This window comes from Labrus bergylta, chromosome 12 (assembly GCF_963930695.1).
Source record: "Labrus bergylta chromosome 12, fLabBer1.1, whole genome shotgun sequence".
NCBI lineage: Eukaryota > Metazoa > Chordata > Actinopteri > Labriformes > Labridae > Labrus > Labrus bergylta.
Genome location: NC_089206.1, coordinates 13,074,637 through 13,087,860, shown reverse-complemented (window position 1 = coordinate 13,087,860; position 13,224 = coordinate 13,074,637). Strand labels below are relative to the sequence as shown.

Below are 13,224 nucleotides of genomic sequence, written 5' to 3'. Positions count from 1 at the left end.
TAAAACCAGGGAAAAAAGGAGGAAACAGAGTAAAATCTAAGTCTACTTTATTTTTTACATCACATTTAAAAACAACCAAGGCTGACCAAAGTGCTTTAAGGAGTAATTAAAGGTACTAAGAAGTCCAATTAAACTTTATAACACATTGATAACCCTCTATTTTTCATGACGAGAAAGGTTTTTATCCCAGATATAAGTCCTGGGCCCCATGTTCGGAGGCTAGTCCTCAAAGTGGGCGGCCACGGGTTTCAATGGCAAGTAAACCTTTACACCATCTGCAAAACAGTGGAACAAGACATCGTATTTTTCAACAAAGACCTGGGAAAAGAATATTTAAAGAAAATAGGATGGAGTCCAAAACAGAATCCTGAGGGACACCACTAGTAAGTGGGGCCATCTCAGAAGAGATATCACCGAGGTGGACAGACAAAGTCCTATCTTCCAGTCAGGACTAAAACTGATTGAGTGCAGCATTTTCCCCCCTAAACAATACACATTTTCTAAACAGGACAAGATCGTATGATCGACTGTGTCGGATCGCACGAAGACTCTAATGAGACAACAGTTAATCAGATAGTAGAAACTAAACTTTTCATGTACTTCATGGTTAACTAAAAAGTTTGCAGCTGTGAGTGAGAAAATAGAGAGAGAAATTAACAATGGTAAACATTTATATATTCACTTAAAAACAAACAAGCCTTTATTTAAAAACACAAAAGAGGCTGTTTCAAGCACTCAGTTAAACTATTATTTCCTGAAATTACAAACAAATGAGAAACACTAGAGCACAGAAAAAAAAGACACCCTAAGCACAGGACTAAGCACTAGTGCACGTCACTAAGCGCACTCAGCCGGATGGCCCACTGGCATTGGCTGCCCTCTCCCCTGCTCTTTGTTCTCTGGCCTTGATTGTTAATTGGACACAGGTGAGCTTAATAACACATGTTACATAAGGAGGAGAGCAGACCTTGGAGAGCACAGGAGATAGAGGGAAACACAAAGACAAAAAAAAAACCCAAAAAACTACAGTGTGAAAAATTGTCTCATTCTCTTTCTGTTACCAAAGAATATACTAATGTACTGTAAGCTTATGTGACAAACAGTTTATAATAAAAGTAAATGTTTGTCCTTCCATCTGGCTGTACAAACTTTATGAAGGCACCTTTTTGTCGAGCAGTGATGCTCAGGAGGTGAAAGAATACACTTTTAAGACATCTTTCCCATCATTCCCTTCTACAGAGGCCACAATGCTGGAGTAGTCACAGATGACGTGGGTGAACCCTCTAGAACACAGGGCACACAGAATAAAGTAATAGGATTAGGAAGTGACTGCACACCTGTATTCAGACTAAAACATTACTATTAAACTGTGCGGCAAACTTGGCTGCAGACCCAACCCAACCTTAAGCAGTCAGTACCTGGACATTGTGTGAGAGCCTCCCAGTAAGTGGTATCTGCTCTCCAGACTCGAACAGTGGTCTCTGTCATTTCTCCAAGTTAATACTTGTAAAGAGAGGTCCTGAGATGCTGTCACGGCACGAAAGCTATCCTATAGGTGTGAAAAAACAAAGCACAAATTGATCATTGTAAGACTCGTTTCACTGTGAGGGCTTACAGTGCTGTATGAAAAACAAACTAACAAACATAAACAACAGCCTACCACACATATAGAAGTGATTGGCCTAGTGCGATCTTTAAAGCTAGCAACCAGCGCTCCTTTGAGTGAGTAGACCATTAGCTCCTGGCCAGCTGCCAGCACTAAGCAGTTGCTGTCCTTGGCCTCCAGAAGGAATTCTGATGACCTGGTGTTCAGAGTCAGGGGAAAGGACTCCACCTGCTGGACTATGATGAGAAGAGGTGCAAAATTAGGACAGCAAGCACAGGCCAAATACAGCCTGTATAAAAAAAAATAAAAACATAAATACATAATTTATGTAGTTTTCAGGATGTAGTCTGAGATGATGGAACTGTCATATGAGACATTCTTGGGCACCATCTTCTCTCAACATAATTCTTATATAAGAGCATTTCACCATCTGTCACAATTTTGAGATTTTTACGATACTAAATTTCATTGTAGTTTTACTGAAAAAAATGTCAGCATTGACATAACAGCCACCACTTGAAATAAGCAAAAATACAAAAAAATAACTTTAAAAAAAAAAGCTAAATATGTATTAGCAGTATAACAATATCTGCAGTTTAAAGTGGATTACTGACAATGATTCCCTAACTTATCACCCAACAATCTATGTAAGGGCCAGTATTAGGAGGTTGTATAACAAAGTCAATCTGCACATATCTTGGTTCTCACCCTGGATCTCTGACTTATACTTAGTCTTTTTTAAGCTGACATCGAACACAGTGAGGGTTTTGTTGTTTGGGCGCTGGTTGTGATGGATGATGGCCAGTCTGGCAGGCTGGGTGGGTATGAAGACGGCAGCCTGGCACCCAGTGACTGGCACCGACTGGCACAGAGGATCTTCGTCCTCAGTCGGTGAGGTCAGACTCTCTGTAGAAATTACCTGCCAGCAAACCAAACAGCAGAGATCTGCAGAATATATATTAACACACCTCTTTTTTTTTTTAACCACTGCATTATTTGTACAGCGGCAATGTGGTAAAAGAAAACAGACAAGAATAGAGCAAAGCAGGAAACGCAAAGACAGCAAGAAATACCTTTGGGCTTAAATCATCATTGTCCTTGGTTCCAGCTGTGACCCATTTCTTGTCAGGTGACACAAGCAGGGTGTTGACTTTAAAGGTGTCGCACACCTTTACCCTGGACTTTATGGTCAAAGCTGTATCGGCAAGTGTGAAAACATACCCTTGACTGGTTCCAACCTGAAAGATAATATAATATGCTGCATATTCTTCACTACCAAAATATACTGTAAATGTTTTTTTTAGATATACAAACTGCAAAATGCAGTTGTAACTCACAGACAGAAACCAACTGTTGTTTATATTGTACTGCAGTAATGTACAGTGTGGAGATGCAGCATTGAAAGAGGCCACCTCCTGTCCAGTCTGACCCTGCCAGCTCTTTATGAGCCCTGTGGAGTCTGCTGTGATCACAGCTTCATGTTGCTCATCAGTGATAATTGCTGTCAAAGGACTCTGGACAGGACTGCACCACAGGAGGTCACCCTGGCAGAAGAAAAGGTCCAAAATCAGATACATCTCTCAGGGGGTGGGGGGGGGCTTTATTTCTGTGGCATTACATTTTATACCAATGATTGGATATGATTGATTAGCACTGATTAGCTTGCAAGGTTTTAATTGGAAAGTTATTGCAGTACACAACACTGGTTTAGTGACTGAATCTAGAGTTTTGAATGTTTTTTTTAGTCTTTATCCATCATCAATATATATAATATATAAATGTGCATAAAAAACCCCACAATTTTAAAAATCTAGAACTATATTTTATCAATATGTGTGCCTCACATATAAAGTCAACATAAGGCACTGGTACTTGTGTTTACATGTGATGTCACTGTGAATAAATGGAAATATACGGATTTTGTCAAACTGACATTCTGGATGTTCCATGATCGGACTGTACCATCAGTGGAGGCGCTGCAGACTGTGGCACTGCTGTTCCAGAGATCAGGACGCTGATCTGAATTCCCCTGCAGGTACACCAACCCCACCACCCTGCCTGGCAAGACAGCATATCCAATACAAATATGAGACGAGAGGCCTAATGAAGTAATGGGGAGACAGTTCTCGACGGGCAGCATACCTGTGTGCCCTCTGAGGCTCTTGCAGGTGTAATCTCCTGATCTGCCTTTGGTCATCTTGTCCTCTAAGTGGCAGCGCCGAAGAAAGTATCTCTTCCATGAGTGATTCACCTGTTCACTCCTGAAGACAGAAAAGTTACAGAAAGTCCAGCGCTGCAGACACATCCGCCTGAGGGGAAAGCAGACATGAGTGCTAACATACGGTACGTCTTGATTTGGTGTTTGCTGAGCTTACATGTAGTGTGAACAAAAAACAAAAATAAAACACAGCATGTCTTATCTTACATTAGCTACAAAAGTTTAAGCAACACATTAAAATTAGTGTAAAAATAAGTTAATGATCTGGCATAGCAATGTGAAAATCTATATTATAGGCTCCAGTTGGATGATGACTTTGTATGCATTATGTGTACATCACTTTCATGTTGCAGCTTGTAAAGGTAGGGCATTTTTTTATGTATGGGCTTTTAAAAGTAGATATTAACCAGGGGGTCAAAGAGTGTCATCTTGATTCATAACAATTCCTCACATTTTATATGATTGTATGATTTATCTTTTTAATCACACCATTAGCACAGTACTTGAATACATTTCCATTGCTTTCTCTTACCGCGGGATCTTCCTCTTATCTTATCGACGGAAAATAAAAGGACGTAATAACAGTTCAGACAATGCTCACCTCCACAACCAAGGCGTTTTTGCAGCTTCATGCCAATCCTGAGGGGAACATAACGCGATCACAAATCAAAAGAGTTTGGGAAATCACAATAAACATATACACGAGTTACTTCCTGCATGTTGGACACTCCCTCCTTTAAGGCCTACCTTACAAACACTTGAGGCACTGATTAAATCTTCCTCGGTCAGGAATGTAAAGATGTGAATAAGGCAATCACCGATCAGATACGGCTGCTGGAGGTCCATTCTGACATCTACCCCTCAATACCTTTACTTCAGCTGAACTTTACAGGACGTCAGAGCGGCGGCAGGTTAGTGTTTTGGCAAACTACGGAAACAACACAGGGGCATTTCGGAAAAGTGTGTTTACTTTTTAGCCTGCAATGTCTTAATTACACCACTAGATGTTGCCATTGTAAAAGGTAGGGCGTCTTGATTTTTTTTTTGAGACAGAGGCGCACTACAGGTATAAAGCGTCAATAACGTATGAAGACAGCCACTTTATTATAAAGGCTACCATATAAGTAATTATAGACTACTTTGAATTGAATGAAAAAAAAGATATAGGCTACTTAAATGCAAGTATTTCTATGCTACATGTCCGAAAAAAATTATGTCAAAGTTGAGAGAGAATCATGAACCTCCTTTTTTTATTTTATTTATCTGGTAGCCTCTTAATCTCATTTTGGCCTTCGTCACAAAAATAATCTGATTTATATTTTTTTTTCAATAATATCTCAGAAGCTTTTTGGGCTATGCTTCTCTTTGGCAAGTGACACAAAATATTGTTAATTTAAGTGAAGCAAAAAAAAATCCGAGTTAAAATAAGCCAATTGAGACATATCTCCGCGCCCTGACCCACTTAACAACCAAATACAAGCTTTTCCAATCAGTCAAGGTGAATCCACAGCACAGGAGTGTGTGTGTGTGTGTGTGTGTGTGTGTGTGTGTGTGTGTGTGTGTGTGTGTAGGACTATGTGTGCATGAATCTGTGTGTGTGTGTGTGTGTGTCTGTTGAGATTCAGCCCTGGCGGGATTCTTCAGCAGGGCCCCATCCTGTGAACACGCCCCATGATAGATGAGCCAGATATATAGCCAAGACCTGCGGGTAGCAGAGGAACTGTGAGAAAGAGATAACCGCACTTGTTCACCCCAAGGGTTACCTGTGACACCCTCGCAATGACAAGAGGGCCCAGCGGAAGGGGACCACGTAAAGGGAGTTTGGATACCTTACCATAGCCGGCAATTTGAAAAGAGAGAAAAAAAAGTTCCTGAGCTTTTACTGTTTTTTTTGTTTTTTTCTTATGCTTGTCGTCATTTTGGAGTTCCCTTGGAGTTACCTGTGCTGTGATCGATCGGAGAATAAGCGAGCCGAGTTACTCATCAGCTCCACAGATCAGTGCATGAAACTGAGAGCCAGGCCGCAATGAGTCGGAGAACGAGACGCTGGATTTTAAGAGTTTTACTTTGTCTGGGAATTGTTTATTTAAAAATTGGGTGAGCTGCGCTTGTTTGACTTATCATTAGTTAGTTGAAGGATACTTTGAAGTATAACTAGTATTACAAGACTTGTGTTTATCCCTTAAAATCTCATATTGTGTCTCATATTTACTGAAAATCGGATAGTTAGTGATTCTATGAGTCTACATCACATAATTCATAATTTGGTTTTAATTGAAAAGATGGGTCAAGCTCATAGTGGTGTAATAATTTAAGCTTTTAAACAGTGTTTATTTAGCCTTTATTTACAGAATACGTCGAGTTGCGCCAAGAAGCCAAACAAAAAACACCCTTTAAAGTAAAAAACGAAAAAAGTAATCTTAAATGCAATAGTTTCTGTAAAATTCCCCCTTTTTTTCCCCTCAGGGATGTGATCATTATTCCAATATGAACATCAGCTAGTGTTCAATAAAACAAACAGTGGGAATATATTTGATTTTAGAAGGTTACAAAAAAAACCTTAAATAACCTTAATTTAATAACCGACAATGTTACAATACAAATAAATAAACGGTTGTATATTCTCAGTCATGTCCATCTTCCATCCACAGTGGCTTCTCGTCAGTGGTGGCCCTAGGTGCGAGCATAATCTGTAACAAGATCCCCGGTTTGGCCCCCAGACAGCGGATTATCTGCCAGAGTCGCCCCGATGCCATTATCGTCATCGGAGAGGGAGCCCAAATGGGCATCAACGAGTGTCAGTTTCAGTTCAAAAACGGGCGCTGGAATTGCTCTGCACTGGGGGAGAGGACAGTCTTCGGAAAAGAGTTGAAAGTGGGTATGTTGCAGTCTGTTAATGCTTGTTCATAATTTGACACTTTTTTTTTGTGTGTAATACAACTGTAAACTCAGATTGTCATTTTGGATTTGTTGTGCCTAATGCGTAAAATGCGCGGATACTTTATTTCTGGCTCTTTGTGAATTCTCTCAAAAATGTTGAATACTACAATTGAAATGCACGAATAAGTAAGATCAAGGAGTTCAATTATAAAACTGATGCATTGGGGGGAAAAAAATGTCGATTTGTAAAGTTCTGTCCTTGACATGAATCAGTTTCCAAACATTTTAGGATCCTCAGTTCTAACGTGCTGCAGACAAACAACATACATGATCATCTTTCTTGTATTACTGCATTCATAGCATAAGGAGCATCCCATAAGGTGCCAGCAGTGTCATTTACCTCAGGCCTTTTTACTCCAGACTTCTCATTGAACTGGGCTTTTCTGAGCATGTATAAAAGGCATCCGAAGCCAGAACAGTCACAAAGCTCTTGTGACTGTTTGTAGCCTTTCTTTTCAGGCCGGCAGAGTCTCTGGAGACACATTTTCACTGGTCTTTATCCTGTCTAGTGATGGGTGCTGTGGCTCCCACTGTAGAGACATAGCTCTTACCACGGGTATAAGTTACAGTGTGGGGCATAGCCAAGAGGAAAACAAGGCCTGAAAGTACTAAATTAGAGAAACAAATTGGCGTAAATCAACGATCCTACTGCTGAGACAATAGTCTCGTCTGAAGAGTGGATGAGCTTCAGGGATGCTGAAATTATGGCTGCTCTGAACAGATACGATGGATGAAAGACTGGAAGATATGGAAGATATCAATACCAGGAAGGCCAACCCAGGTTTTCTGAAAGATAATGCTATTTAGTCTGCTAATATGCTGGGGGGTTGATAGCACAGAGGTAGCTTTGTGAAGATATTTTGATAAAAAGAAGCCTGGACCAGCTGTTTGAGGCCTACTGCTGTTGGAAAGAACGGATTATCTCTCTTCATGCTGTTGAGGTGAAAACAGTGCTGTTTGACAATCTGTTCCTTTATGAATGAGCACTTTTAGCTCATCAAGAGTCTCGCTCTGTGTATCCAAGCAAGAGTTTAAGTCTACAGCTTGGACAGCCGTACCAAATAGATTGGTTTCACTGATCAGATTAACACAGGAGGCTGTTGGTTGTAAATGAACGCTATTGTTGATGCCCAGGCTGAGGCGAGCTGTGTTGCATGCGATTGTTCTGAAAGCAAAGGAAGAATGACTGACATAACGCTTCTGGCTGATGCAAGGTGCATAAGCATGAGCCACTTCGGGCCTTAGCTGTGTTTGCTCTGTACACGGAGCTTTATGAAACGAGGTTCACGCATGACTCTGCAGAGATGAAAGAAAGCAGCCAACAGGCACTTCTAGTTCCGCTTACAGGTTATTTAGGTATTCAGTCTACTCTCTTTTTAATATCTTCCACCTCTCATTACACGCTTGTGAAGTATTCATACCATCCCTTCTTGTGATGAACCCGTGCACTCACATCTGCAGGGGGAAGAATTAACAACGGTGCAGTCTGAACCGGCTGCCTGCACCAACACACCTTCTTTTTTGGCTCGGAGCCCATCGAGTCTATAAAAATGTCCACATAATTGATGCCTCAATATGAGTTTTTTTTTTTTTTTTCAATGGCATGGGCACACATCCAAGATGTTTATCAAAAAAACATGGCAGCCTCACATAGTGAACCGAGTGGCAGGAGGAAGCACAAACACGGTGTCATGTTTGTTTTGAACAAACACAGACTAGAAGTTTATTTACACATAGATATGATGGATGGTATAACCGAGGGTTTCCTGTTTGCATGAAACGAATCACAGGTCTGAAAATTAAAAAAACATGCTGCTTTTTTTATCATGTTTATGAATATGTTCGGGCCTTTACGGCTGTTTCATATTGTATTACAAACAAAAACTGCGACTATTTGATTATTGTCTAACGCTTTGAATAAGATTTAAGAGACTTTCTCTTTGTGCTTATTAGAACTTAAACTCGGGATCTGTCTGTAAGACTCCTGTCCGATTTACCTTTACCGATTAACTAGTTATTGGTCGATATTTTTCCTTGACTGTAAATGATTTATAAGCCAGACTTTGGCGAGATAACGGCAGGATGAAGATTCTGATGTCATTGCCTTATGAGTTTACACAGAATGTGACAGTTTCTGAGCGGATCAATAGCCCTTCCTTGACGACAACCCTCTTATTCATCCTGCTTTGTTGACTATACCGACAGTGGCCATTTTGGTTCACGGGCAGGACAGTTTCCAGGTCAAGTTTCAAAACACCGCAGCCCTTGAGCTATATGTCAGAAAGACTGCGATGCAAGCACATGCTGTTAATGATTAATCTTCTCTTCCTATTCAGAAATACACCATGATGTTCTGTATTCTAAAACACCTAAATTCCCTTTATTAATCCCCCTTTTCTTTTTCTGCTCCCCCAGGCAGTAAAGAAGCTGCGTTCACCTACGCCATTATTGCAGCTGGGGTGGCCCACGCCATCACGGCGGCCTGTACTCAGGGAAACCTGAGTGACTGTAGCTGTGACAAGGAGAAGCAGGGTTTCTACAGCAAAGATCAGGGCTGGAAGTGGGGAGGCTGCTCAGCGGACATCAGTTACGGCTTGGGATTCTCCAAAGTATTTATCGACGCTCGGGAGGTCAAACAGAATGCAAGGACACTAATGAACCTCCATAATAATGAGGTGGGACGCAAGGTAAGTGATGTGGCACAGGATTACGTTTTATAGAACATATAAATTGTTTCAAAAGATGTCCTCCCCTCTCTACTTCGCATTTGCTATAAAAGTAAAGATTTACTTATTTGGGTGGTCAGTCCCTGGCATGATGTGGTGACGGTGCACCTTGCCAAAGGTCTGACCATTTGTGGCATTTGTGCCAAGACTTAACAAGCAGCAGAATAATAGGTTTCTTTCAAAGGAAGAGTTGACTAAGTGGCAGGGTTTGATTACAGCTCAGATCTCTGCACTGAAAACAGATTGGCACTGTACAAAAAGGCATCAGCCCTGTCCCTCCATGCTTTGCACCACTGGGACAGTATACAGTTACCTTTTTACAAACCTCACCCAATAATTCTTTCTTACATCATAAACCCACATCAGGTGACATCTGCTTGTACATGTACAACGGGGGAGGGGGGGGGGGGGGGTATTGTTTTGATTGACAAAGAAGTAACACTTTCCACTTCAACATTAACGTATAGGAGACAGCAATGTTTAGATGTCAATCCAAGAACACAATCTGTGGAGAAAAGGATGCTTTCCATGTCGCAATGCCCTGCCTCATTTTAAAGGCTCGTCTGCATGCACGGCTGCAGGATCCTGCAAAGAGACAAAGAGACTCCAGTAAGTCTAGAGGTCAGAGATTGAGTGGCATGATGTGCCAAACAGCTAAAGTACGGTTAGACTTAGTGAAGAATAAAGAAGTAGCTTTGCCCAAGTTAACTCATATCCCCTCTTTGTCTCCTGTTCCTTCTCTCTCGCTCTCCCTGCCTCACTGTGCCAAAGAAGCCTGATTCCCACAAACAGCACGCCCATCCCAACACTGAAAAGCCTCCTTGTATACAAATGTACCCAGTAGATCATTTTCTACGTGTGTTTAAGGATAATGTTTTAAAACTGGCTTATCTGGACAGCTAAATTGCCTCCCAGGGAAAAGCACTGCACTTGTGGATTCAAACTTTGCACTGTTTTTGTATTTTCTCCTCTGTCTGACAATAAATGGCCTCTCTGTTTTGATCACTAGCCCCCCTCCTATTCTTTATTTATGCTAATCAAAATCAGTGACATTGAGAAGGAGCTCCCTGGTCGGAGACGTCCACACAAAGGCTGTCACAAGTGTTGGTCACAGAACAACTGATGGATTAGGGAGTTGAAGCCAAGGGTTTTATGAAGTGGTTTGCTCAGGGAAAGTTGTTTTTTTCTTCTTCTCTCTTTTGGGTTGTTGTTCACACGTCTGTGTTTGGGTTTTAGTGTTTTAGTTTACTTGCCAAGAACATCGAGGCATAAATATCTTGTCAAAGGCTTTGGGAGACTATGTTGCGTATCAAACTCTGAGCATTTTAGCTAAAGGAAATCGCAACCGACTTGTTGCTGAAGAAAATTACAGTTTGAGTCACTGGCACTTCTCATTGTCATCAGTTGAGGGTTTAGCAGTAATCCCAGTCACTCGGCGCCTTGTACAGTCACTCTTGACATTTGTGTGTTGTGTGTGGTAACCACACACACACAGCCTGAAACCTGATACATTATTTTGGCTTCTGTGTGTATGGTATCACACAGCCATGTAATCCCTAACTGTATTGTATTGGTCGATTACATTGTAATTAAGTTGCATGTTTTTCCATTTGCCTTGAAGTGCAAGAGCAGAAATGTAAATTGAGACAGTTTGAAAACTAGCAGTGTTAAACAGAACGATGGCGTTACATGAGCCGACTGTAAAAATGTATTTAATTTAAAATGAAAACACTCAAATCACCATTGTAGTAAACTGCATGAGAGTGTTATTGTCACTCATCACTGTTGTGTTTGAAAGTTGCTGGCTGTAACTGGGTTACTCCTTTGTTTGTGTGCCTCTAGGTCTTGGAGAAGAACATGCGGCTGGAATGCAAGTGTCATGGCGTCTCAGGCTCCTGCACCACCAAAACCTGCTGGACTACACTTCCCAAGTTCCGCGAGCTCGGCTACATTCTCAAGGAGAAGTATGCCCATGCGGTGCACGTGGAACCGGTCAAAGCCAGCCGCAACAAGCGCCCCAAATTCCTCAAGATCAAGAAGCCTTACTCTTACCGTAAGCCTATGGATACAGACCTGGTGTACATAGACAAGTCGCCTAACTACTGCGAGGTGGACCCTGTGACAGGGAGTCTGGGGACGCAGGGCAGGGTGTGTAACAAGACCATGATGCAGCACATCAGCGGCTGTGACCTGATGTGCTGCGGACGAGGATACAACACACACCAGTACTCTCGCGTGTGGCAATGCAACTGTAAGTTCTTGTGGTGCTGCTACGTGAAATGCAACACGTGCAGTGAGAGGACAGAGGTGTACACATGCAAATGAGGATATTTATTGGACGGTGTGTGTGTGTGATGCCTGAAAGCCTGTGGGTTCATGTCTTAGTGTTTTCATGGACAAACTGGAACTGTTCGACTCTACAGGAAGGCTGCTATTACAGTCTTTTCATACACAATGTGGAACTACTGTATTGTGTGTACACTAAGCTGAAGATGGTCCGTCAAGAATCCTTTTTTTTTTTTTTTTTTTTGCACACAAAGCTCTTCAAACTCCTCGTGGACTGTTGTCTTCTGTGGGATGCAATGTTCAAAAAGAAGCCTGACTAAACGAAAAAGGTGCATCCTGGCATGTTGGACTGAAGCGAAGTGTGGAGACTGACACGCACATGTTGGGACAAGGAAATGGATTTTGCTCATGCAAATGAATGATGGTGGATGTGATTGCTGGGCAGGACACACTGCTGTAGTCCCCCCTCTGTGCACAGGTGACACGACACATCCATTTGGAATATTTAACACACTGTATTTAGAGAATGAAAATAATTAATATTAATTTATTCTATAAAAAAAACTACTGATTTTGTCCGTTATGGATCCAAAATAACTAAGTGTTGGGAGGTTTTAGGTTGTTAAAGGGATCAAAAGTGTCCACAGTTAACACACTGGATTTGAATCTGCCTTGTGGCTTTAGAATAATGTTGTTCCAGATGAAACTGCTGTAGGCTACTCACACTGACCTCCTGACCCTCTCCTGAGTTTGTCTTCCCTCTGTTTGCTGCTAGTCTCCAGAATCCCTCTTGTTGAGGTCGAAGGCTGTACGCTCTGCTGACTGCCTTCAATGGCATCGCTTACTTTAGGCCGACTTAGCTTAACAGGTCTTATTCACTGATCAAAAACACGGGCACATTTTCCACTTTTGGTAAATAATGGTTAATAGAGTATATTTTGTAAAAGCCTATTTTTATATGAATGTCTTATTTATATCTTTTGCATATTCATTGTCAAGTTCTGACCCTGACAACCTGTTTTTAAACTCCTGTGAACAAAAGCTGATATATGTAAGTTGGCCCCTGCTGTCACTGCCATAGATGTATATTGTAAGTGATAGGAACTGTTTCTATGTGTCTGTGTTCAAACGTCTGTGTTTACTGCATTTCATGACTACTACTGATGGAATACAGCAACGGAATAACTAACAACACTTGACTGCCATTATTCCGTCTTCATATATCACGTCTCTGTCTGATCATTACGGAAGAAAGAAAGGAAATGCATTGACATAAAGAAAAAAACCTATTAGTTATGGGAATATAAAATATACTGACACAGGCAGTAATATGTCTAGATAAAGGTTTAAAAAATGGGATACTTTATAAAACAAGTGAAAATGAGGAGAAAGGAAGATAAACTTGAAAGTTTCTTGCCATGAAACCAGAGTAGCAATCAATGGCTTAG

At 41.3% G+C, this 13,224-nt stretch overlaps 2 protein-coding genes across 3 annotated transcripts; one reads left to right on the top strand and one right to left on the bottom strand.

Moving 5' to 3' along the window:
• Nucleotides 1-30: 30 nt before the first annotated feature.
• On the bottom strand, nucleotides 31-4,770 carry fbxw12 (F-box and WD repeat domain containing 12). 2 transcript variants are annotated; one of them, XM_020629561.3, is made up of 10 exons: nucleotides 4,572-4,770; nucleotides 4,426-4,463; nucleotides 3,749-3,915; nucleotides 3,540-3,664; nucleotides 2,944-3,150; nucleotides 2,680-2,844; nucleotides 2,315-2,525; nucleotides 1,661-1,842; nucleotides 1,419-1,549; nucleotides 31-1,283 (listed from the first exon to the last, which is right to left on the bottom strand). In XM_020629561.3, exons 1-10 carry the CDS (start codon nucleotides 4,668-4,670, stop codon nucleotides 1,184-1,186), a joined length of 1,425 nt encoding a protein of 474 aa, XP_020485217.2. In that variant the 5' UTR covers nucleotides 4,671-4,770; the 3' UTR covers nucleotides 31-1,183. The 2 variants fall into 2 exon arrangements, with proteins under 2 accessions (XP_020485217.2, XP_065817660.1); XM_065961588.1 differs by having other exon boundaries at nucleotides 4,643-4,748.
• Nucleotides 4,771-5,541: 771 nt separating this feature from the next.
• Nucleotides 5,542-12,020, top strand: LOC109980966 (protein Wnt-7a). The gene is made up of 4 exons (XM_020629563.3): nucleotides 5,542-5,921; nucleotides 6,476-6,702; nucleotides 9,180-9,451; nucleotides 11,333-12,020. The coding sequence occupies exons 1-4, from the start codon at nucleotides 5,851-5,853 to the stop codon at nucleotides 11,813-11,815; spliced, it is 1,053 nt and encodes a 350-aa protein (XP_020485219.1). The 5' UTR covers nucleotides 5,542-5,850; the 3' UTR covers nucleotides 11,816-12,020.
• The last annotated feature ends 1,204 nt before the right edge of the window (nucleotides 12,021-13,224 follow it).